Consider the following 26298-nt stretch of genomic DNA (forward strand, 5'->3'; position numbering starts at 1 on the left):
TTTACCCAGAAGAAGCAGAGCCTTCGGAGAAAGAAACTCATCCTGGTGATGAAATTGAAACCTCTGCATTAAGCTGCACCTGATGTTCTACTTCTGGATTTTTCTTTTTCAAATCAGTTTTGAATCAACCAGGCTACACTGAGTTTTCTGTTATTTGGGATCAAAATGAAGACTCTGGTAATCTCAGCCTCAGAAGTGAGCATCTAGTCATAGAAGGGCTCAGTGGCTCCTAGTGATCAAATAATTATGTTGATCGGGAGTAATTATGTTGATCAAAATATATAGGGCAGGGCCTCATGTGTACTGTTGTCTTTAGTGATCTTACAGATAAGGTTTCTCTGGGTACCAGTCAGAACTCCTTTATCTGCAAGTGATAGATATCAACCTCAAACGGATTTGTGAGAATATATTGGCTAATGTAACTGCAAAACCCATTTAGATCTAATTTCAGTCATGGATCCTTGTGCTCAAATAATGTCATCGAAATCCATCTTTCCTCATTTCTTGGCTCTGCTTCATTCACTCTGCGTAGGTTTGATGCTTGGCCAGAATCTCCCTGAGTTATGGCAAAGATGGCCACCGGCAGGTCCAGGCTTATATCCCACAAGCTTAGCAACTCTAATGAAAAGAGAACACTTTTTTTTCCCTAATAGATGTAGAGAAAGGCCAGGAGCTGCCTAACCTTGGTTGTACATCCATGCCTGAGGCAATTTCTGTAACTCAGGAAATGGAATATGCTGGGTCATACGGTCACCCCATGGAACCAAGGGGTGAAGTCAGCTCCACGTGAACCACATGGGTCAAAAACATGAAAAGGAAACTTGGGGTGCTATCACCCAAAGAGGGGGAAAGTGGTACTGAACAGGAAATATAGCAGATGTCCACTACACCTTATATTATTCTTGGCATCCTATGGTCCTTATCACAACTGTAATTAAATATAAGCCCAAATCCTCCACCTTCTGCAGGCACCCTCCATTCTCCTTTAACATATAGAAGGGCTCGAGCCCCTTACCACATCCTCAAGACAACCAGGCCCCTCCGTGATCTGAGAATTCCCAAGCCGTGTTCACTGTCTTGAGTCTGGCTGTGTCCAGCCTACTACGGTTTTTTCTTCTTCTTAGCTTTATTGAAGTAAAATGGACAAATAAAAATTGAATATATTTAAGGTGTACAACTTGATGTTTTGATATACATGTATGTATCCATCACCTCACAGTCGGAATTTTTTTGTGGTAAGAACACTTAAGATGTACTCTCTTTGCAAATTTCACATATACAACACAGTATGTGAATTATACAGCCTAATTCTTCCTGTATGCTGTCCTTCTTTGTCACCAAATGGAAACCCCTAAATTTCTCCAATGCCGCAAAGCTCCAGTAACCCAAGCCCGGGCGATGAACATTCTCCTCCCCGAGCTGCCAGTAAATACTTCTAAATTACTCGTCTTTCGCCCACATTTCCACCCTGAACCAGGTACTAGACAGATGAGTAGGGCTTTACATGTTTGAAAGGGAGACGCTGTTTGGGGACTCTTTCCCCCGGTGATGTAAGCTGAGTAGGCATCTATTGCCCTGAGTGAAGGGTATAATGGGATCTTTGAGGCTGCCCCTTCTAGTACCACTTGTCTTGGCATGCTTAGCTGTCACTGGTAAGGAGCTGGGAAATTTTGCATAGGGCTCAAGGGGCATCTTGGGTGAAAAAAAAAGTAATCAAGACAAGAATACAATCTCTTCTCTTTTGAAGTTCAATGTACCCTTTTGATGGACTGAGTTAGTCTAGACTGAAGACTATGGGCAGGAAAGGACACTAAGATTCCTCGAAGAGGCTCTCTCCATGATCAAGGGCAGGTGATCCAGGTAAATGGAAGGATCTTAGAGGTTACAGGGGTTGGTTTGGTTCCAGTACAATGTGGGTGAGGCTGAAACCCTTCAGGTCAAGCTCCTCTGGTCTGGCAGGATGTTGGCTTTATCACCCTAGGGGATGCGTTAGATCAGCAGTGATGCTGAGTGGCAGGCAGAAGCAACAGAAACAGAACACTGAGGCCCCCTGGTGATAAGCGCTGGACTTCTTTAACACTCTGGGAGGTACAGAGGCGGCACTTATACAGCAAGCAGGGGAAGCGGGGATGCTGTTTGCATTTGGGGTTTTCCCTCCCTCCACCCCTTAACAATCCATTACAGTGTTGTGTTAAGGGATTATTGCCTCCAGGTATCCATCCTTAGCATAACAGATAAGTGGCAGGTGTTTTAAAATGATAGGGTTTTAATCAAATTTTTAGGGAGGACTCCTTAGCCTTCTGATCTGGTCTGGCTGGATTTTTTTCTCCTTATTTTTTTTCCCTCTCATACTTACCCACCAACCCCTAATTCATAGATAATTATGTAACCTACTTAATGTCTGTTTTCCTCTTCAGAAAGCAAGCTTCAGGGGATAGAGACTATCTTATTGATGTATCCTTGGCCCCTAAATAGTATTGGGCATTCATTCATTCATTTGACAAATCATTATGGAGGGCCTGTGATGTGCCAGGCCTGTGCTAGGCACGGGGGTGGGGAGGGGAGTAGCAGTTTGCCAAACCCTGACTGTTTTTATGGCCCTTCCATTCTGGTGGGGAGAGATGGAGCACAAACACATGGTATTGCAAGTGATGATGAGGGCTTGGAGTAAGGGATTTTCTGCTCCAAGTAGGGCACTCAGGAAGTTGACATTTGAGCAGAGACTTGAAGGGAGAGAGGGGGCTTGGGGAGATCAGGGAGGGTTCAAGGCAAGGGTATAGGCCCTGAGTGAGAGGAGCTTAGCTGTCTTAGGGAACAATGTGGCTGGGAGGCAGCACAGGGGAGAGGAGTAAGGGATGAGGCCAGGCCCTCGGAGCCACTGTAAGGACTTCAGCTTTGATTTGGGTGGAATAGGAAGTATTGCAGGGCTTTGAACAGATCGACCAGTCTTATCCGTGAAAAGATTGGCTGCTGTACTGAGAAGAGCCTGAACAGGCTCAGGAGAGGGAGCAGGGACACCAGTGAGGAGCTACTGCCACAGGCAGGCAAGGAAGGGCTGACTGCATCCAGCAGGGGATGCAGGCGGTGAGACTGCTGATTCTGGGTAGGCCTGTATTTGAAAGCAGAGCCAACAGAAGGGTTCTGTTGACACAAGTAGGTGATTAATAAATATTTGCTTAATGAATGTTGAATCATGAAACTCTACAGCCTGCCCCAGCTCCCTTGCTTAGGGGCTTCACTTGGCCTGTTGCCTCTGCAGCCACTGCCCATTCGGCTTCTTCTTGCCCGCTCTGCCCGATGCCCAGAGAACTCTGAATCCTCTGGTCTCCATCTTCATGGAGCTCTCAATGCCTCCAAACTCAATGAGGTTCCCACTTACATAATTTCCCAGCACACACCCTTATATGTGGGTAACGTCTGCTCCATCATTAGATTGCTGATTGCCAGAGGACAGGGCCCCATGAGTCCTGCTCATTGCCGTCTCTGGTCCTTAGTAGGCAGCCGGTAGACAGAACATGCTCAGTAAGTATCTGCTGAGTGGTGACTGGATCAACTGGCCTACTCTGTCCCTCTGGGCCCTTGCTTCTTTTTCCTGCCCAGTCTGAAGGGCTTCACGCTTGACTCCAGGCCGGGAAAACTCCCTACCCCTTCCTCAGAACCTGGGTATTTGTTCCCTTCTGAGCCTACTAGGTCTGAGAGGTCACAGGAGGCCAGGAGTGGCTGCCCTCAGGCTCTGCAGATCCCACCTTAGAACATCTGTCAAGTTCTCAGTTTCCAGAGCAATTTCGTGACCCCCCCCTTCCACCCTGTATCTGAGACAAGACAGCCACCGAGTGGTAATTTTTCTAAACTTTTATTTTATAGCAATTGTCATGATTAGAGAAGTAAATAACACATTTAAAAACCTCCTCGGGGCCAAAGGATGCCAAAGTATTTACAAACACATGGTGGGGGCAAGGGGGTGATACATGACGGTGCTGGGGTTGAGATTCCACCCAGGCCCCGAGCCAGGCCTGGACACTGATGCCAGCCACAACCGTCCCACTGGCCACAGCATGGGGCTCAGGGAGCACTGGTGGCCTTGGGGCTCTGCTCAGGGGCTGGGTAGAAGACCCTTCAGTTAACTTGTGGCCCTGCCTCCCACCAAGGGGGCTCCCCACACCCCACAGGCCAGCTCAGAGGGGCCTCTGGGGAGCACCGAAGGACAGGGGGCAGTGTGGGGGGCACAGAGGCTGGGACAGAGATCCCGGCCTGCCCAGGGTGGAACAGACATGTGTGTACACGCATATATGCACGTGCGCATGTGCATGCATGCACACACACACACACACACACACACACACACACACACCTTCACAGAATTGCAAGGGGATTTTTTTGTGAATTTTTTTGTCTTCTAAGTTTTCATGTCTACGGTGTTAACTTTTTGCTATTTATTTTTCTTTTCTTCAACAGTGACATAAACTGAGGTAAATATCTGTTACCAACACCTCCCCTAAGGGGCAAAGGGTCCCAACCCGACCAGCGTAGGCAGCAGCAGTGGCAGTAGCCGGGCCCTGACAGTGAAGGAGACCCAGTTCTGGTCCTGCCTCTGCGTCAGGCCGTCACTGCCCCGTGTGCCTCTGAAAACAGGGCTGGGCTACATAACTACGGTCCCTTCCCAATTCTAACATCCTAGCTACTAAGACAAGGATCTCAACAGAGAAAGAGCACGCACAGGGACATCTACTTGGAATCTCGCTTCCTTGTTATTGCAGGAAACAGGATGTTGAGAGGCCTAAGGCAAAAGGAGAAGTTGCGGCTGGGAGAGGTGCCCAGGTGGGCTCCAGGTGGGCCGGGGCAGTGATGGGGGGGGCCTTGGCCCTTGGTGGGAGGAAGGGTTTGCTACTTACCTGGCGTGTGGAGGGCCCCAATGCCTGCTGGAGAGGTGGGTCTTGAGAGGAGTGGGCACACCAAGGAGAGGGGGCCAGGCTCTGGGGCTACCTGTTTGTAAACTGGACCCAGGCAGGGCAGGGGGACCTATAGCCCTTTTGCGCGGTGGAAATGAGGGGTGAATGAAGAGGTGGGGGCTCCAGGCCAGAGGGTAGTTGGGGTGCCCTCTGGTCAGCCTGGCCCATAAAGGAGCCCCTCAAATAGCCTAGAACCCCAGAGAGCCCCCGGCATGTAGGGCCCAGGACAGTGGATGGTGTGCTGCCAGGCAGAGGGGGCAGCCTCACCCATGTTGAGGTTATTGCCGGGTCCCAGGCCTCCACAGAGAGGGCGGGGCTCACGAGGGAGCGCTGGGTGAGGCTGGGTTCCTCTCCTCTGCTTTGTTGCCTAGGGGCCTGATCCAACCTGCAAATGCCTCCTGGCCGGATTCCCTGAGGGGTGTGGTGAAAAGCAGGCCGGGACACCCTCTGGCAGCTGCCTGGTGAGAATCCTGGGGCAGGGCGGAGTCACTGGGCATCTGGACACAGTCGCTCAGCACACAAGGCTACATGTGCATGCATATATGCACTCCGGGAGTGCTCAGGCTGCACACCCCCAGCACACATGTACCGCCCTCACATCTCCTTGGCACCCTGTTCTCATGCCCACAGCCGTATACTCCAGGACTAGAAATGTGGGAGATGTGGGGTCAGCCCAAGGCAGAAACCCAGGAGATTCCCCAGCAGAAACCTCGCCACATGCCAAAGCCCAGGCCACTGTCTGGGCAGGGCAGCGAGGACAGAGAGGACTGGAGAGGTTCCCTGGGCCATGGGGAAGGTGCCGCTGGCAGGGGAGCTCGTTCTTGAGGTGGGCTTTGCACTCACACCTTTGCCCCAGGGGTGCCAGGGAGCTGAGGCCCTTGCCCTGGGAGCCCTTCTGTCCCCTGGGGAGGAGGGGGAGGGCTACCAGAGCTCTACCTCTCAGTGGCTGTGTGGCCCAAGGCAAGCTGCCCTCTTATTCCTGTCCTCACCAAGGAAATGGCTTGGAGGAAGTCACAAGATTCCTGGAGCCTGTGCCCGAGTGCATGCACTTGCACACACTTTTGCAACGTCCAGACATTTGCTACATTTTGCAGGGCGCCTGGCCTCTCCCCTCCAGCCTCCCAAGAAAGGGGCAGGATGCAGCTGAGCAAAACTCTGCCCTCAGCTCATCTTCCTCCTCCTAGCCAGTGCCCAGAGGCCTTAAGCCTCTTCTCTCCCCACCACTTCAGTCCCTTTCTGTGCCCGAGGTGTGTAGGGGGGCAGGAGGGTAGGACCTGGAATGGGCCTGTGGGATGGTCTGCCAGGGGGTGCAAAGGGCCACGAGTACCTAGTCAGGGCTCCAGAATTCAGGGAGGTGTTGGGGAAGTCCACCTGCAAACTCCCCTTGCTCCTGATTGCCAAGGAGTACCTCTGATTCCTTGGGTCTTGTGGGGCTTGGCTCCTGCGGTCTGGGCCAGAGGCATTTTGGTGGCTATCTTTGCCGGTCCTACGCACGGGATGGACGCACGGGCACCCAGGCCGTTCCATCCTGCGTAGTCGACATCTACTCTCCTCCTGCCACCGTGGGGATGGTCGCTGTTGCCACGGCCGCCACCTCGGCCTTGGCGTGGGCCCAGGGCAGCTCAGATGCTCTGCCCGGCTGCGTGCACAGCGCCCGGCCCGAGGTCGGCGGGGTAGCTCAGACGCAGATCTCGATGGCCGTGGCCAGCACCACCTGCCCTTTGCTCTTGTCCGGGCGGCCATCGGTCCTGCTGGAGGGCCCCGGGGGGGTCAGGCCGGTGTCGGGCACGGGCACCGGCACGGGTACGGGCCCGACGGCGGGGGGCGAGGGTCGGGAGCCGCTGTTGCTCTCGGTCAGCACCGTGCGCTTGAGAGGCCCAGGCGCCTCGAGGCGTAGCGGCCCGGCGGGCGGCGGGCGGTCCCCGGCGGGCTTGCGCGCGCGGTGCGAGGGCCGGCGCCGCAGCTCAGATGTGAGCTCGTGCTTGAGGAAGCGGAAAACCTCCTTGGCCGGGCCGCGCCGCTCGGGCTCCAGCGCCAGCAGCCGCTGGAACATGCGCAGCGCCGGCTCGGTGAAGCGGCGCCACTGCGACGGCAGCCCGGGCAGGCGGCCGCGCTGCCAGCGCACGAACTCCTCGAAGAAGGCGTCGGCGCCAGAGGCTGCCTCCCATGGGAAGTTGCCAGTGAGCACGCAGAAGATGAGCACGCCGAAGGCCCACACGTCCACGCCCGTGTCCACGGCCAGGCCATCGGCGCGGCCCGCCTGGCACACCTCGGGCGCCGTGTACGGGATGGTGCCGCTGACTCGCTTCACGCGGCAGCCGACGCGGCGCGTCATGCCGAAGTCGGCCAGCTTCACGCGGCGGCACTCGCGGTCAAACAGCAGCACGTTCTCCGGCTTGATGTCACGGTGCACCAGCTGCCGCCCGTGCATGAAGTCCAGCGCCAGGCCCAGCTGCTGCACGCAGCGCTTCACCGTGTCCTCGGGGAGCCCAACCTGGGGCCAGGGAAGCGGGGCGCACTCAGGGCCGCCAGCCCCTCCCCCATCTCGGTCCTTCTTCCATTCACCCCCGCCCCCACCAGGAGCAGCAGCAGCAGCCTGTGCTGCCGCTCCGATCCCACCTCCAGCCCCGCCTGGCCTCCCCCGTGGCCCCGCCCCCACGCCAGCACCAGCACCAGCTGCGCCCCGCTACGCCACATGGGCAACCCCGCCTCCTCTTCTGGCCCGCCCCGCGGTTTTCCCCTCCTTCCCTTTTCCCCAATAACTGCAGCGACTGACCGGGTACTGAGTACCTACCATGTTCCAGGTGCCGTGTTAAGTGCCCTATCCTGCACTACCTCACAGCTCCTCACGGCGGCTGCCATTATGCCCTTTTCCCTTATAGGGATATTGAGGTTCCAAGAGGCCTTGCCACTTATCCAGCAGGCGGCGGAGCGGGTTCATACCTGGCACGGGGCAACTGCAAAGCCCAGTGCCTGGAATCCTCCTGGCACTCTCCCCACTCCAGGGCGCCTCCTCTGGGAAGCCTCTGGAGGCCCCGCTGCCTCCTGTTTTGCGCCCCCACCCAGTCCTGTGCAGCTGCAGAAGAGGGTGCTGCTGGACTTCGTCCATCACTCTGGCCGTTTCCTTCCAGTGCTCCTCTCAGTCTCTTATCTGCTTTATTGCCAAGTCTGTATCCCTGACTAGCACCACAGCGAGACCTTTGTCTTGTGAACTGTGAATCCCCAGCCCTCCAAACAGTGACAGATTTACAGTAGGTGTTCGTTAAATACTCATCCATTAAATGAGTGGCCTGACTCCTCCCCAGCTGTCACACTCTGGGGACCTGGAAGACCATCTCCCCTCTCTCAGCCCCCACCTCAAATACCTGAGGAGGAATGATGTCAAACAGGTCCCCGGCGGGCGCATACTCCTGGGCGAAGACGTAGCAGTCCTCGGTCTCAAACACCACGTCAAAGACCTTGATAATGAAGGGGCTGGAGGAGAGGCTGTTGGTGATGCTCACCTCCCGCAGGAAGTTCTTCAGCTTCGTTTTACTCTTATTCACAAACTTCAGCGCCATTTTCGTGCCTGGCAGGGCAAGAGTGGTGAAGCCCCGCTTTCCATGCCCTCCTGTACCAGACACATACCCATGCCTGTCTGCACAGCCTGTCCAGCCACAAGGCACGATGGGGGTCCCAGTGGGCATGACTATCCTCATCTTATGGGTAGGAAACACACCCAGCAAGGTGAAAGCACTTGCCGAAGGCCATGCAAGGCAGGGTGCAACCTGGGTCTTTTGCACTCGGCCTGCAGCCCTCAAGGAGGGCCTGCTGCTTCCCCCATCTTCTCTCATTTTCTTCCTGATATATGTGAATACTATATCTGTATGTGCCTCTTCTGTCTCCCCTAACTCGAACACAGCTTCCTGAGTGCAAGGATCTTTGTCTTGTTCGCTGCTGCATCTCTAGTGGCTCTAATGGTCTGGCACACAGTACGTGCTCAACAAATGTTTGTTAAGAGGACAAATGAATAAGAAGGAATTAGACAATGAGAGGTGACAGTCCGCAAAGCATATATCCCTGACTGTGCTTGGGCAGGCACCTATACCCATCTGGTACATAGCTGTGTGACACACACCTGTGTGTCCAGAGTATTTACACATCACAGGCCTTACCTTCAGCAATCCACACTCACAACTCACTTCTCATAATGACTCTATGAGCTGGGCGTTAATGCTACCCTATTTTACAGAGGAGGAAACCGAAGCACACAGAACATAAGATACTTGCCTGAGGTCACACAGCAAGCAAGTGGCAAAGCTCAGGTGACCCCATATCCAGTGCTCCTCCTGTTGCTTAGTCGGCACAGAGCCACCTGCCTTAGGTGTGGGAGCTCATGCAGCCCCCATTACTGACTGGCTGAGTGGACACTGCTGTGGGCCTATAACGTGGGGAAGGCATCAAGCTCAGTGGTTAAGCGCGAAGGCTCTGAAGCTGATGACTGGGGTCTCATTCTAGCTCAAACTTTCTGCATGACCTTGGCCAAGTGACTGAGTCTCTCTGGGTCCGTGTCTTTACCTGAGAAATGGAGATGGCCATACTGTCCTTATAGCGTCGTTTTCTATTCCCCTTTAAGTATGGTGCCCTATTCTGGAGGACCCCTCCTCAGCTCTGTCCTTCTCCCTGGGGTCAGCTATCATCGATATGCTGGTGATTCCCCAAACACCACTGCCAGCCCTGACCTTGATCTCCTGAACTCCAGATGTTCCTAAGTGCATCCCCTTGGTTGTCTCAAAGGCACCTTGGATGGCCCCCAATGCCTCCTTTGACCCATCTGCCTGGTCTCCTCCTCCCTGCGCCGCTCAGGGCACATCCTCTTGACCTGGACTCTGCCTCCCTGCTCAGACTCCTGCCCCTGCAGAGAGCACTCAGGAGCCGCGGCTAAGTCCCTAACCCAGCCTCAAAACCAGCCACCCTGCAGACACTCACCTGTGCCCTTGTAGGCCACCAGGTCGACCTTCCCATAGGTGCCTTTGCCCAGCTCCCGGACGAGTTCGTAGTGTTTGGTGACATCACTAGCAGCTAGTGTCCGGAGGGTCAGCGCCTGCATGTCTTCAGTGAGGAGGGGCACGCTTGCACCCAGTCCAGGGGCGCTCCCTGGCCCACAGCAGGGCAGGGAGCGAGGTGGCTCTGGCTCTGGGCAACCCACGCTCATCTTCTCCCTGTTGAGGGGGATGTGGCACGGAATGTGACATCAGGCCAGGGCCCCCTCCTTCACCCACTTCTTCCCTCCCCGGCTCCCAGGATCCCTGGGGGCTGAGGCAGGATGCCATGCCCAAGACGACCACAAGGGGGCGACAAGCACCTTCGCTGTATCACCTTTCCCCAAAGCTTCAGGACCAGGCTGTGTCAACACCTTCCAGAGATAGTCACTGCCCCCTGGCCCCTACTTGGGTACCACCAGTTTGTCTCATGCTGTCATCCAGACAGTGTCAGGGATGATAATGACACAAAGACATGCCATAGATCGACTCCACAAGAGTGCTCCCATTCACAGGTACTGATCAGCACCTGCTGTTGGCCAGGTACTGCTCAGAGCCCTGGGGACAGAACCGAACAAACAAGAATCCTGCCTCATGGGACTTACATTCTAGGGGAGAAGGATAATAAACATAGTGAACACATGAATTATATATTATGAGAAAAGGTGATATGGGCTGTAGAAAAAATAAGGCAGGGGGTGGGGAAGGTGAGGTCTGAGGGCAGAGAGCACAGTATCAAATACGTCAGCCGTGCAGTCTCAGAAAACTGGCAGGATGGTGCACATATGGTCACCACGTACAACAGAACCCCGCTCAGGCACACACAACCATAGCTATTGTCTCAGGACACAACCCAGGCCCTCGGACACAAAGACAGAGCACCTGTCCTACAAAGACTCAGCCCTCCACCCCTAGACTCCACATTTACAGCCTGACCGATCCTTTCAGTGTCCGCGCAAGCTGGGGGAGGGGGCTTCCTGTGTGTACCCACCACTCAGAAGTACTGAGTTTGCCTCCAGGTGGTGGAGGATAGAGCGTTGCAGTGAGGAGAGTCTGGGCCTGGGGCCTGCATTTCTTGTCTGATGTGGGGAGGGTTAGACTGAGAGCTGAGCCTCCAGGAGCAGGTGTGCGCGAGCACTTGTGCTTGTATGCGCACCAGCAGGAGAGGCCAGCACTGAATCCTCTGCAAGTTGACCTCTGGAGCCTGCCTCCTGGTGCGCCTCTTCTGCCATCACTTCAATCCCTCTACCTCCGGTCCTAGGTGTATCATCCAGCATTTTCAGCAGCTACCTCCTGCAAGAGCACCCCATGACTCTGAGAAAAGCACAGACTTGGAGCCAGATCACTTGGGTTTGAAACTCAGCTCTGTCACCTGCTAGCTGGCTTTGGGCAAGTTACTTCATCTCTGGGACTCAGTTTTCCATCTATTAAAAAGGATATGAGTAGCTTCTCCCTCTGGGCTGTTGTGAAGATTGAGCTAACAGACATGATGTGGTTGGCACCTGGCCCACAGTAAGTGCTGTCACTGTCAGGTGTGGGTGTGTTCTCATTAGTATGATCTGCATTCTCTCTGGCGGAGCATGACCAGAGGATGGGAGCCGGGTGAGCTGTCCACGAGCTGCTCCCCCTCCAGACCCAAACACTCCCTTCCTCCTCTGCTCTCCTCCGTCTCTGCACGACCCAGCCTCCCACTTCACAGGGAGAGAAGGAACATCAGGAGGGAACTTCCTGGCCTCCCACCCAGCCCCAAACGGAGCTCCATCTGTACGTCCTCCCAGCTGGCTGCGGGAGCAGGGAGCCCTCCTCCCTTCCTCAGCTCGGCTCCCGCCCCTTCTGCTTCCTCAGGATCCTGCTCCTCCATTCAGCCCCCTTCCCCTCCATTCATGAACGAGCCTGTTCTGATAGAACCTTCCCTGCCTACTGCTTTTCCTCTCCTAGGTCATTCAAGAGAGGATATATACCAGGCATCATCTATGTCACGTGAATGCCTTCAGTATCTCTAGCCCATTACACAGACGCCTAGAGGGAAGGATGGTGGCAGGTTCACAAAGACCTAGTCGCGCCATGGCATCGTATCAAGTCTCTGCAGCCACCAGCTGGGCAAAAGTGGGTGACATCTCCCTACTATAGTCTTCTCCGGTTTCAGGGTTGGAAGGGGTCCCCTCTCCCCACCCCTGTCAAATGTCCACCCACTGTCTGGGTAGAGAGGATCCCGAGAGCCAGGGAGATGGCTTCGATGCAGCAGGGAACATGAAGGCTGTGTGCCAGCGTCCTTGGGCCTTCTGTAGAGAGTGTGGAGCTCTCCCCAACAGGTGTTGACGAGCCTACCAGGGAGACATGCTGGGCTGCTCTGCTACTTACTTCTGATGTGTGTGGACTCCCTCCCTAGGTTTCCTGAGGTGGGTGGGCCACGTGTGTGTAGGCATGTGTACACATGTGCAATGCTCCCACTTTGGGCTTTGGCCCCAAGTTGCTAGAAACCCCTTTCCTCCCTCCCCCAGGTTGGTGCCTGGCTCCTCCCTGTTACTTTGGCCTCAGAATTGCCTTGGGTAGGCATCGGGCTGGGTCAGAGGCACAGCCACAGAGAGGTGGGTTTAGGCCCATTTGCCCCCTCACCCCAGGTTCAGCTCATGCACTGACCACTGCCCTGAACTGCCTCTCTATAGCTTTAACACCTCTCTCCCTCCCTATATCCCAGCTCCTGGGTCTCGTTATCCTTAGGTTCCACTCCTCCAGGAAGCCTTCCTTGCTGCCCCAGGTGCCGATTCCTGTCTCTCAGGCCCCTGTTGAATATCTTGGTGGTGGTGGTGGGGTCTCAGCTGTTCTCTGTCCCCATCAACAGGCTCTGAGCTCCCCAGGGGCTGGGGCTACATGATAGCCACTCTCCCTTATCCTTTCCCCTGGTTCCCAGGGTCCAGTTTGGGGGATCATCCCTATTGCCCCCTCCCCCCTTCCCCACCTCCCTTTCTCTTTAGGCTCGTTCTCTGCAAGGTGTCGGCAAGAGACAAGGAATTAATCCGCACACGGTCCCTGCTGCTGCGTCATCCCCCCGGGTCCCCACTGCCTCTGACCCAGTTACGATGCATGTGACTTAGGAGGCACAGTGGGGAACAATGGAAACAGCATGGGCCTTGAGTCTAATGTGCACTACTTTTTAGCTGGGTGACCTTGAGCAAGTCACGTCTCTTCTCTGGGCCTGTTTTTATATCTGTATGATGAAAATAATAATAATAATGACGACAACAGCTAACACTTAAATTGTACTTACTACGTGTCGGGCTCTGTTCTAAGGATGAACTCATGTCATCCCCACAGCTGTGGGGTAGGTGTTATTATTATCCTTACTTTAGGGGTGAGAGTGAGACACAGAAGCTAAATAACTTGACCAAGTATCATACAGCTAGCGCTGGGATGGCCCCAAAGTTGGCACTTTTAGCTACTGTTTTCCCTAGTCAGAATGCTAGGCCATCTCCTCCAGATCCCTCAGTACCTAAGTGGGGAAACTGAGGCCCAGAAGAGGGCACAGCCTCAGCCAAAAATGTGCATGTACTCATTCAGCTCCTGCTGAGAGGTGACTGGGTGCCAGGCACTGGTCTAGGTACTTCATATGTATTAACTCATTTAATCCTCATAACAGTCCAGGCCGTAGGGACCATTTCCTTTCTTTGGATGGGGACTCAAGCCCAGAATGAAGTTAAACACATCTGCCTCAGAGTAGTTGAAGGCATTTGTCTGGCTGGCCTCAGCAGGGAACTTGATCTAAAAGTGTTTTACCTTCATCATTGTCACTGCCTCTGCTCTGAGGAACAGCTGTGAGCTTGATGGCTGTGACCTTCCCAGCACCAGGCAGTGAGGCCCGTGGCCGGCCCCATGTAGTTGGCACTGCATCTATCCACACTCAAATGTATGTCCTTGCTGGCCCCAAGGGAGGCCCTCGGTTTTCTATCTGTTGCTAAAGGCAGGAGGGTGTCACCCCTATTCATGGCAGCAGGCATGGCTCTGACTAGTCTCTGGCCCTGTGGGCGGGGTCTTCCACCATAGGGTGGGAGGGCCATAGAAGTTGGGAGAGTTTCCCAAGCAAAAAGCGAGACTGAACCACCTATGACTTCCTGTTGGCAGGCGGCTCGAGCTGGGTCTCTGATGAAAACTACACCAAATACATAAGCCAACTTGGGCCTACTTTGGAACCCCCTGTCTTTCACATATACAGTGCCAGCTTGGCAAAACGTCAATCACTGAGTCCTCACAAAGACCCTGAGAAGTGGGGGCAATATACTTTCTATTTCTTAAAAACAGCTTGATGTATAACCATAGCCGCAATTGTGTGATGCTTTCTATTTTATAGATGAACAGAGCCCAAGAGGTTGATGATTCACTGTGGTAACTGAAAGGATAGCCAACTGCCCACAAAAACTGTTGTTTTCTGTAACACAGCGCTGTTGCTTGAAGACAGCTGTAGCAGGGAACTACATTTCTCGCCTCCCTTGTAACCAGGTGGGGCCATGACTGGTTTCCTCAATGGGATGTGAACAGAAATGACATGTGTCACTGCTAAGCTGGGCTTTTAGAATGGGTAGTTTCTTCTCTCTTCGGTACACTGGCCTGATGAAGAGGACTCCAAGGCCCTAAAAGGTGGTAGAGCTCCAGGGTAGGATGAGCCTGGGTCCCGGGCTATGGGAGGCCACCTGCCGATGAGGATTACCCACTCTGCATATTACCTAAGCCAGAAGTTAACCTCTACTGTGTTAGGCTGCTGAGATATAGGGGCTTATTTGTCATAGAAGCTAGAGCTACCTAATTTAAGGGTTATATAGCGAGTAAGCAGAAGACTAAGGTTTGAACCTCAGTGTGTCCGACTGCCAGGAGTGTGGCCAGAGAAGGTAACCTCGATAGTGGTAATGCTGGCAACCAAATAAGAATCAAGTTACAAGAGTAGATGAAGGGTGACCAGCCTGTAAGAGAAGGGGGCCTGTCCTTATCCTCTCTTGTGGAGGAGTAATAATACTGACAAATTTTTATTGAGCATTTATCATATGTCAGGTGCTGTGCTAACACTGTGGATTAAATCATTTAACAACCACAAGTCTGGGAGGTAGGCACTACTATTATTACCCCCATTTTACGGAAAGGGATACTGAGGCACAGATGAGCTAAGTAACTTGCTCAAGAGCTAATAATTAGCACAGCTGGGATTTGAACTCACGCCATTGGGCTTCAGATCCCACGCAGTGTCCTTTGAGGCTGAAGGCAGACCCAGGTAGATAGCAACTCAAAGTAAGACAGGGCTTACAGTTGAAGCGGGGAGGAAGTGCATCCCCATCACGGGGGTCAGTGGTGTGGGGTGGGTTGAGATGCAGACATTAGATGTCTGTCTGTTGGCGAATCAGTGATCAGCGAAGGGCAAGGTTGGACCAACTGATGTCAGTCAGACCTTTTTTACTAAGATTCTCTGTCCCCATGCCCAGGTCCCCTCCATCAGGTGTCTGGACCCATACTATCCCTTAGTACAGGCAAATCCCAAAGGTATCCTTAACAAAGCCCTCACCTGGAAGGATGCCACTGAATGGATGATTGTTGGGTGGGTCAGCTGTTTGGGTCTGTATTGTAATTAAAAGTCCCTGTGAAAAGCAGCCACTAGATGGAATTTCAGGTACTGAGTGAGGAGGACAGGGAGCCCCTCTGCCCTCTCTCACCCACTTCACTTTGTTTCTCTATAAAGTGAGGGGCTGGAGCTTCTTTCCTTTAGCCCGACTGGCTGAGTCAGCTCTGCACACCTGCACACACTCCCCTTGCCTGCCTCCAGGTTCCTCCCCTCCAATCCCTCCATACACGTGGTCAGATAAATTTTCTGAAGAGTAGATGGGACCAGACTCTTGTCTAGCTCACACATTTTCAGTGGTTTCTAGAATGGCCCTGTAATGTTTTTACTGCTCAGCACCAACCAATTTCCTTTTCTTCAGAGAATGGCCTCTCTCTGCCCATGTGGTTCAGTAGGGCTGTCTCCACCCCAGCTTTAGAGGCGGGCCTGACCGAGGCCTGGCCAACCAGTGAATCCATCCCATCCACCAGGTCACTGTGACTGGTTCAGGAATGAACAGGTGACCAAAGGTGACCCACTGAGATCTAGCCTTAGGACTTTTGCTGTAGCTATCAGGAAAGAGATGCCTTCTGACCCCTGGTCTGCAAGGCTGAAGAACACAGGCCTGGAGCTGCTGAGGGCTGGCTTTGCTGCCAGGAGGGGAGAGCCTGTCTGTGAATGAAGCAATAAAGAGATAAGCAGACCTGAAAGACAGAGATTTCTGATGGCTCTGAGCACCTGAGTCAGGTATGCCTAAAGCCAATTATACTCCTGAATGTTTCTTTCATGAATCAAAGCATTTCCCTTTTGGCTTAAGCCGGTTTGAGTTTTTGTAACTTGCAACCTAAAGATTGCAGATGAGCATATCTCCTCAAACCCAGGAACTATGCTAGGTACTGACATGGGGTGAGTAGGCTGAGCAATGTATAGAGAGTATGAGCCTACACAATCAGGAAAGCAAATAAAATAATGGCTCGGGTAACCATGAAGTCAATGGTCAGTGCTCCAGCATTTCCAGGGAGGCCACTGGTGGTGGGGATCAGTGTGGCTTCCTGGAAGAGGTGGCACCCAAATAAACCTTGAAGGGGAATAACAATTCAGCAAGAAATCCAAGAGCTTCTTGAAAGCAAGCCCCATGCCTTAATCATCTTGCTATTTCTAACACTTAGTCAGGGTGTGACAAATCCTGGGTGAATAATTCTTTACATGTTTGGGAAGTCGTAACTTTTTATATCTTGGCTTTCCTGAATGTGACCCTACAGGCACATAGCTATTTTCTCAGAATCCTGTATGAGGTATCATTAGCTCCATTTTACAGATGTGGAGGCTAATGGCCAGAAGAGAACAGAGATTTGCTCAAAATTACATAGGAAGTCAGTGGCAGGTCTGGGCTAGAGGCCAGGGTGTTTGCATGAAAAGGTGCTGCCTCCTCTAACAGCCCCAGCCCCAAGCATCGCAGAGACGGGAGTGGCTGTGACACTGGTCACTGTGAACAAAGAGGAAAGTGATAATAATAGCTAACATTTAGGGAACCCCTGCCATGTGCCAATTGCTGCACATAAATTAACTCATCTAATCCTATGACACAGGGCCTATTATTCATCCCAATTGATAGATGAGGAAACTGAGGAACAGGGTGGTCGTGTCTTTTGATCAGGATTGTCCAGTAAGTGGCAGAACCAGGATTCAAATTCAGGTGTTATCACTCATGTCCAAAAGCTTAACGACTATGCTTTACTATCTCTAAAATTATAGAGTAAAAATTATCACCTGATTTCTCAATATGCCAATGCTTTATATTGCTGCTGCCATTTAGAGATAAGGATGCTGAAGCTCAGCGGTGTTAAGCAATTTCCTCAAGGTGAGGGGAAGAGCTAGGGACTGAACCTTGAACGTCCTCTGCTCTATCTCCCCTTCTCTACTCTTGGTCTCTGGTTATAGCCCAGGCCTCCCCTCTGGTCTCGTCGTCTTCAGCACCACAGGAATGGACAGCACCCAGGCAGGCCCAGCACTAAACGCAAGGCCACAGGAGGCCTGAGGAGGCTAAGCAGCCGGGATGGAGGAAGTGCTGCAGAATCAGAATCCAGGCCCCCAGGGTGGAAAGGCTGGATAGACTCAAGTGTCTATCAGTAGAGGTTTGGTTAAATAAATGGCAATATATCCATACATACCTTTCCAGTGGCCCTTGAACCCCGCTTGAGCCAGAAAGGACTTTAGAGGTCAAGTGACCCAGCTCTTAAATTTCTCAAGAGACTGAGAGGAAGTGCTGGGACTTTTCTGAGATCAAGCAGCAGAAACTGGGAACAACATTCTTGGAGTAGCCTCGGGGTCCCCTTGCTGTCAGGCTCAGCTTCTGGCTCCCACCTCTGCCTCAGCCTCCCCCTCCAGCTAGTGCAGTGTGCCCCTTCCTCGGGGCATATTCGTGGCGGTTATTAATAGCCTGTGACACTGCCAGTTTGCAGCTGGTCCCCAGAGCTGGAAAAGGCTCTCCAGCCTCTTTGGCCCTCCTCCCCAGCAGGCCCTGTGAAGAGGTGGGAGCCCTGGGCCTCACCCTTCCTGGCTTACCTGTGGCAGCCTCTGTGGGTATGGGAGGAGGCTCAGCCTTGTTGGAGGCTCAGCCTTGTTGCCTGGGTGAGGTGGGCAGCCCAGCACTCAGGTCTCAACTGGCATGGAGGGTGAACATGGGAGTCACCTGCCACTGGCTGCTGGGCCTGGGGCCTTGCATGGGTGTCCACTAGTAGACAGGTGGTGGCCACTAGAGAGATGGCTGGGTGAGCAGAATCTCCCTGAAGATATAAGCCCTTCCCTAGCCACAGCCCTCACCTCTTCCCCCTTCCCCAACCTCCTATAGAGGGATGGAATGGGGCATGTAGCCTAGCTTATGAGCCTGGAGCCCAGATACAGGCATTCCTGGGTAGAACTGGGTCACCACCATTTCTAGCCATGAAGCTTGGAGTAAGTCACCTACTCTCTCTGTGCCTTCATTTCCTCATCAGTAAAACAGGAATAATAATGGTGCAGTTTAAAGTTATTATTAATAGTAGCTAACATTTAGGAAACACTCAAAGTACTTTATATATATTGACTCGTTTAAACCTCACAGGCATCTTAGGAGAAGCTGCTATTATTCCCACTACAGTATATCCCTTGCAGTTCAGGAAACTGAGACTCAGAAGGAAAGAGGAAGTGACACATCCAGAGTTACAGCTAGGATGTGGCTCCAGAACATTCAATAAGTATTTGTTGAGCACTTACTATTTGCTTGGTGCTGTTCCTGGATCTGGGATACATTCATGAGCCACAGAAACAGCCCTGCCCTCAAGGAGCTTATATTCTAGTTTGGAGGCAGACAATAATAAAGATAAGTAAGAGACGTATGTCAGACAGTAAGAAGCCCTAAAGGGAAAAATAAAGCAGGGAGAGGTGAGGAAATGCCCGGGCTAGGAGATGAAGTTCTGGACGGTGGTCAGGAGAGTTCCCATCGAGAAGGGTGGGGGGAGGTGGGACTGTGCCTGGTGTGCAGGGAATAGTGAGGTGGCCGGCATGGCTCAGAGTAGTGGATGAGTCGGGGCAGGAGATGAGGGTAGAGGTAAGGAGGGGGTGACAGTGTGCAGGGCCTTGGAGGCCACAGTGAGGACCTGCCTTTCACTATGAGTGAGATGTACTCCAAACTCTGGACCTGAGCAAACCCTTCCTGAAGCCAACCCATGTGCCAGGCCCTGGGCAGTGAAGAGAGACGGCGTGGCCTGACCCAGCTCGCAGTCAGAAACTCAGAGTCCAGCCCCTTGCAGTATTCCACCACTGCCTTAGGAGTGAGTCTGAGGGAAGAGGTGAGGGAAACCTCAGAGGCTTTCGAGAGAGTCCCATGGGCCTGGGCTGCAGATTCCTCTGTGCTGTGGCTCTCACCTGCCATAACACCATGTGAGCAGAGGTGTTGAGGCAGGAAAGCTGATATGTCCAGGATTGTAGCTGGAGCCCAGATTAGGTCCTGTCAGGTTTTTCGGGCTGGACTTGCCCTGAAAACTGTGTGAATGATGGAAAAGTAAGTAGAATCTTCCCTAAATCCTAGATATGGAACCTTGAGTGAAGACCTTCACCCTGAGCCTCCATTTTTTTTTAACCTGTAAAAGTAGTGCTAATGTGCCCTTTCTGCTCAGGGGCTTTTGAGGACTAATATTAAGAGCAAACCCTTAGTGGGTACTCAAAGCCATTTATAGCACTTTACACACATTCACTCAGTCAGTTCTCACTATGACCCTATAAGGCAGGTACTAGTATCAGACACCATTTTGGTAGATGAGGGATCTGAGGCACAGAGAGGTTAAGTACCGTGCACAAAGTCACAAGGCAGGGTCTAGAGACTGTACTTTTTTTACCCCTAAACCATCTTAACCGCAGGCCCCACTGCTCCTCCTGGAGACACCTGAGCTCTTGGGATGGGAGGATCTCCCTACTATGGTTGGGGGGAGGGGGGTGCCAACAGACCGGGGGAACTGCTCTGGGGCAGGGATTTCTGCAGGCTCAGTGGGTCCTGACCAGGAGGATGAAGCAGCCCTGATCTGTGCATCTCCCACCCGTGCCCCTCAGGGCCATCCCAATACCAGGAGGCAGTTGGGACATTCTCTTGCCTCTCCCAAGACTAGCTAAAGCCACAGGAGGAACAGCTGGTGTGGTGGGGCGTCACAGTGACTTCCGCTGGCCAGACCAGCTCATTTGCATATCCCAGCAGGGTGTGGCAGAAGTAATAAGAACAAGCACTTAAATAACAGGCACTGCTACAAGTGCTTTACCAGTAAACAACCCTAGGAAGTAGGAGGAGTTATTATGTCTGTTCTACATCAGAAGAAACTGAGGAACAGAGGACAACGGCCTTGTCCAAGGTCACATACCAGTAAACAGTAGAGGTAGGATTCAAACCCAGGCAGTTTGATGCCAGTTTCACAAGAACCTTTGGGTGCTCACAGAGTTGGGCTCAAATCCTTGCTCTAGGTTAATGCTGTTCTTAGAACTAAATGAGAAAGTGATGGCCAGTGCCCAACATGGGGCACTTGACATTGAAAAATGCTTCCCTGCTTCCTTTCGACCCTGATATTACATGGCTCCCCAAGTTGGGGCTGAGCTGGAGTCTGGACCTGTCCCCTCTCCAGACTGTGGCCAAGCTGTGGCAGGGAAAAGGGAAGGTGGGTGGACAGGAGAGGGGAGGAGTCTTTAACTGGCCTCTCTAGGTCTAACTGCCACGGCTCCCTGAAACCAGGGGAGTAGGGGAGGGAGGGGGTAGTGTGGGGAAGACTCTGGGTCTAGTGGAGATACTGGTCCAGACTTTGGCCTGAGGCCCATCCACCTGGGGCAGAAAGCCTGGGGACAGAAGCTAGGCAGGCGGAGTACCTAGAAAGTCAAGCCTGGAAGGAAGAGGGCCTCAACTAAAGGACTAGGTAGGGCCAAGCCGCCCTAGTTCCCACCCCTCAGACAGAGCATAGGTCAAGATTCTGGAAGGTGCCTCACAGACCCTCAGGCTTGAACCCCATCCCACCCCACCACGTGGAGGAATAGATTCCATGCTCTTAACACCGTACAGTACTGCCTCTAAAACACTCGTTTCTCCTTCACGGGGATAGCATCAGAAACCCTATGGCCTCCCCAGATCAGCTACAGGAAAACCAAGGTGGTTACTAACGCTTAACTTCCCACTAGCCAATGCCCTAAGAGCCAATAGTTACCGAGCACTTGTCAGTCTTAGGCCCTTTTCATGCTTTAGCTCACTTAATCTCCATGATAACCCTGGTATTCTGTTTTCCACATGAGTAAACTAAAGCTCAGAGAGGTTAATGACTTGCCCAAGATCACAGAGCAGCTAAGTGGGATTCAAACCTAGGCAGGGTCCAGAGAATGTACTCTCAATTATGGTGCTCTGCCACCTCCTTCAACCCTGGGCCTTCATCCTGGAAAACGGCACATTGTCTCCAAGGGCCATGCCGAATGGCCCAGTGCTAGCCCCTGGCCCGGCTAGCTATTTGGCAACACTCACTGGTTTCATTAATGTTTAGGGAATGTCAATATTTTTGAGTGACTTCTGCATCTAGGCCCCTACCTCTCCTGCCAGACCCAAACTAGAGCAGCTTGGACTCACTCCTAGAAAGTTAGAACAAGGGGAAAGCTTATAGCTTCCAATTCCTCTCTGATACATGGGTAAATTGAGGCCCAGAGAGTAGTCCTCTCTCAAGAGTCCTCAGCAAGACCTGGGCCTAGGACCTTGGACTTTTGCTCCTGGGCAAGTGAGACAGTTAAAACAGGTCTTTGGAGGTTGAATCCTTCTAGCATAAGGAAGGGGGCATAAGACAGGGCAAAGAGTAGAAAGTGAGACCAGGCCGTTGATGCTCTGGGGGGAGGAATTCAGGTTCACTTCACCATAGCCTTAAAGACCCCAGAGGGATGCTGCTCTCTGCCATGTTCTAACTTGGCCATGGGGGAGGCAGGGAACACACATGTTGTGTAAAACACACACAGACAAAGGTCACCAGCAGAGCAAACACCTTCTGACTTCCACCCCAGGCCTATAGGAGGGGCCAGCAGGTCATGTCAATGAGTGAAGAGGTCAGGTGGGGCCTTGGACAGGCTGGAGGGTGGTGGCCTGTCTAAAGAAGGTTGTCACTGTCACTCTTTAGCTCTGGCCTGGGCTTGACATCATTTGCTTTTTCAGGGGATCAAAAAAATCAATATTTGTATGTGAAATTTTTTTTTTTAGCATCGGCAACAAATGCAAATATGAGAAAAAGTTTGTATTAACAAAATGCGTCTAGAAACTGTATTTTACAATATGTGCCATACGTTATAACAAAAGCAAATGCAGTGGGGATGAGACAGATCTGGTCCCGTCTCCTGGAGCTCAGAGTCTAGATGTGGAGACAAACTCTCACAGCACATGTAGACACGTGTCACTGTCTCCAAGCCACTAACCCATCAACCAGCCCAATGCAGCTCTCCACTCCATGCCAACCCAGGTCAAATCAAAACGGGAGGTAGAGGCAGAGAGCTGCTCAAGAGCCATCCAATGGTGGGGCTTTTCAGGTAGGAAACAGGACATAGCGGAAGGAGGGAGGGAATTAGGGGACATGGAGGAGATGAGCCAGAAGTGAAGCAGAGGATGATGTGTGAGCAGTGGGAGATGATACTTGGGAGGTGGTTTAGGGTCACACTGCAAAGGGCTTTGACTGCAGTTTAGTCTAGACTCAATAGGGAGCCAGTGCAGGTTAGTGAGGAAGAGAGATTTTACTTGCTGTCCCCCCAGGCCTTTTGATGATATTCTTTCACAATGACTCAAATCTCTGCTCTTTAGCCTCAGACTCCACTCCCTTGCCCGTGGGTCATATGACAAGGCTCTGGGCTCCTGGGAAGCCACTGTGGAAAATGAACTCCTTCAGAGATGGAGGGGATACACCTGAATGCTTCTGAAGGCCCAAGTGCAATCCACACCAGCTCCTCCAGCTGAGTAAGTGGCTCCTTCTCTGTCACTATCTCTGGGAGATGCCACGTGCTTGCCCAAGGTCACCCAGTCTTCAGGGCAGTTGGCTCCCCCACAGCCCATATGAGGGGAGTTGCCTCAAATGTCCTTGAATTTGCAAGAAGAGCTGCCAGAGGTCTGGCTAGAAGCACCTCCAATCTTTTCTTCTGCTGGTTACATCCTCCCCCTTGGGTCAATGTCAGCAGCAGGTGGGGGTAGGGGCACTTGGTATTGGAAAGGGGGAAGAAGAGGAATTGGCCATCCAGGCTCGGGGTCCCAAGTCTGCAGCAGGATGGGGATCAAGGGATCAGGTGCTTCAGGTGTGGGGTCAGAACTGGTCAGCTGGGCCTGACCAGGCCCACCTCAACAGGTACAACTGAGCATGGCCTGGGGAAATTGAGAACAGCCCAGGGGTCTGATGAACAGGAAAGATCAGGAAATGAGATCAGAATGAAGAGAGAAAAAGGACTTTTACTCCAGTGCCTGGTACTTCACAGACACTAGCTGAAGGTTTGTTGAATGAATAAATGAACAAAGGAACTCGTGGTGTGGCTACCTGTACCCAGAATCCTGTCTTCCTCAGCATCACTGCTTGCCTGCAGAGGGCTCAGAGGGAAGAGACTGGTGGAAACCCTAGCAGTCCACAATGTGTTTCCTTGGCACTGTCCATCTACTTCTCAGAATCTCTGACCCAGAATTTCAGGGTACAGCATCCCCAGGGCCTCTCCTCTTCCTGTGAGCCTAGGGTTCAGGACCTCACTGAGGACCAGGCTGGGGTACTGCTTTGTATACTGCCTAGAAAGCTAAAGTGAAAACCTAGAATGGTCCCCCTTGGCTGTCTAGGACACATTGACTTAACCTGAGGTTTGGCCCTGGGTGTTTTGGAGGTCAAAAGGAAAGGCTTTGGGTTTGCTGCTCTCAGGGCACATGGGGACAGAAAAGTGCCTGACCTGAAATGGCTTCTTCATCCAGACAACCTCCCCTCTCCAGAAACCAGCGCCTCATTTTGGAAAGGCTTGCCCCTCCTTGTCCTGCAGGGAGCACAATGATGGCCTGGGTGAAGATCCCCACTGTGGCCTGGGTGGGGGCAGTGGAATCACAGAGAAAATAAGGGATTTCCACTCATTTTCTCAAATACACCCTTTCCCTCACACAGACAAAGACATACACCCAAATCCCTGGCCATTACCCTAAGGCCACACACACTGCAGGCCCCCTCACTTGTGGACACCCCCCAAATCTTCTCCTCCCAGCGGGGACTTCACTTGAGAACTCAGCCTGGCCTTGGGGGGAGGGGTACATATACTCCAAGGACTGAGGATTGAACAGCTCCAGGCTAACAGGCTTTTTTTTGGGAGGTGGGGGGGACTCTACCCTTTTCTCCCTTTTCCGTGGTGCAAGGGGCTCCGCCACCACACCCCCGTGGGGCCGAGGAGCTGCGCCCAAACCCCTGAGCTAGGGTGTGGGGTGGGGGAAGGGAGGAGGAGGGGGCGGCTCCTCCTAGCGAGACACAAAGAGACGTCCTTCAGCCTCGGCTCCATGGCGACGCTGGGGAGGGGGCAGTACGCACCCGATACTTCCTTCCCCACCTGCAGGGCTAGGGGCCTTGGCGGCCACTCACCTGGGATCGGCTTACCTGGGCTGGGGCCGCGGGGACGCCGCGGCAGGGGGCCTGGGCGCCGTCTCGATTTTCGTCAGCCCGGCCCCGGGGGCTCAGGGCTCCACAACCATGGGCTGGGATGAGAAGGGTGCCGCAAGAGGCTCCGTGGCCCCGGTCCTGGAGCTTTGGGGGGATCCCCGAGGCCTCTTGCTGGTGAGGGGAAGCTCTTGCTATCCTCGGGTCCCTAGATTTGGGGATTCTGTGTACCGGAATTGGGGGGGAGTCTCGGACCCCCGATCTAGGGGCGCTCTGAGCTGGGTCTTCGTGTCTTGAGGTGTGGAGTTGTATTGACCAGGATCTTGAAGGGGTGCTCGCAATCTCGGACGGGGGGATCACTGCGTTCTAGGTCTTGGGGGGGCCCAGATTGAAGAGGGGGAATCTTCGCGGCACCATAGGAACGTCGCTATCTTCTGAATACGGAGGAATTCTTCGCCTTCCCCGGCTGGGAAGTCGTTTTGTTTTGGACTTAGAGGGGCCCCCGCCTTCTTGGGGGGTCTCTGGGTCCTGGATTTGGTGGGGGATCCCCGCGCTCCCCGGCTGCGGGGACTTGCTGAGTCCCGGCCACCGGCAAGGGGCTGGGAGGAAGCCCCTCAGCCGCTGGGGGGCTCCGTCGCCGCCGCTACGAGCAGCCCGGCCCTGCGGTTCCAGACCCCGGCCTGGTCCGGGCACTGGCTGCGGCTCCGGCTCGCGCTCCGCCTGGTGCTCGGGCCCCAGCCCCGGCGCCCGCCCGGGCTGCGCTCCATCGCGGCATCGCGGCTCCGCCCTCCGGCCCGCGCGCACCTGCCCGACTGTCTCGCGGCTCCTCCCTCCGGCCCGCGCGCCGCCGCCCGCCCCTTTGTCCGCCCCGCTTGGCGCGCGCCCTTGCGCACGCGCACTAGTCCCAGCGCGCGCTCTCTCTTTCTCTCTCTTTCTCTCTCTCTCTCTCCCTCCCTCTCCCTCTCCCTCTCCCTCTCCCCACCGCCCCGCTCTCCTTCCCGCCGCGCTCTCCCGCCGCGCACCGCGGGGCGCAGATTCTCCTCGCGTGGATCGAGCGGCGCGCGGCGCCCCCACCCAGCCTTCCGGCCGCGCTGGGTCCTAGAGCCTATGGTTCCCTCTCTATCCTCCCACCTCTGGTCTTTTCTAGGTCAGAGCCCACGAGGGGGAGAGAAAGAGGTTAGAGAGGACTCCGGGGAGTCTGAGAGGGTCACCTGGTCCATCCCTCCTGGCCCCTGCGGGACCAGACTGTCCCAGACTGTCCCAGTCTGTTCTTGTGGGGCGGAGCCTGTGTCTGTTTCAAGGAGGGAAATATTCAAGCTCTGCAATCGGATATGCATTTATTCACCCGTTGGTCTGTCCGTCTGTCCATCATCTATCGTATTTTGAGCAAGACCGCAGAGAACTAAGTCTATTCAGGAAAGAGGTCATAAACTGGGGCTTTGGGGGTCATGGCAAGCCCAGGACTTGTTCTGGACCGCTGTTGTAAATGGCAGTGACTAGTCATAGGATGCACAGTGCTCACCAGATAAAAAGAAGGAAAGGGGATTCCAGGCAGAGGGAGCAGCATGTGCAAAGGCACCACCTGGGTGTGAAGGAGTATTGTCTGTTTGGTTAAT

General features: G+C 53.5%; 1 protein-coding gene across 2 annotated transcripts; it reads right to left on the reverse strand.

The window, feature by feature from the left end:
* Positions 1–3837: 3837 nt before the first annotated feature.
* SBK1 (SH3 domain binding kinase 1) lies at positions 3838–26298 on the reverse strand. Of its 2 annotated transcripts, none has more exons than XM_011378802.2 (4): positions 24668–26298; positions 9918–10150; positions 8315–8517; positions 3838–7443 (listed from the first exon to the last, which is right to left on the reverse strand). In XM_011378802.2, exons 2-4 carry the CDS (start codon positions 10141–10143, stop codon positions 6628–6630), a joined length of 1245 nt encoding a protein of 414 aa, XP_011377104.1. In that variant the 5' UTR covers positions 10144–10150; positions 24668–26298; the 3' UTR covers positions 3838–6627. The 2 variants fall into 2 exon arrangements, with proteins under 2 accessions (XP_011377104.1, XP_011377103.1); XM_011378801.2 differs by having other exon boundaries at positions 24683–26294.

Source organism: Pteropus vampyrus, unplaced genomic scaffold, assembly GCF_000151845.1.
Source record: "Pteropus vampyrus isolate Shadow unplaced genomic scaffold, Pvam_2.0 Scaffold347, whole genome shotgun sequence".
NCBI classification, from domain to species: Eukaryota; Metazoa; Chordata; class Mammalia; order Chiroptera; family Pteropodidae; genus Pteropus; species Pteropus vampyrus.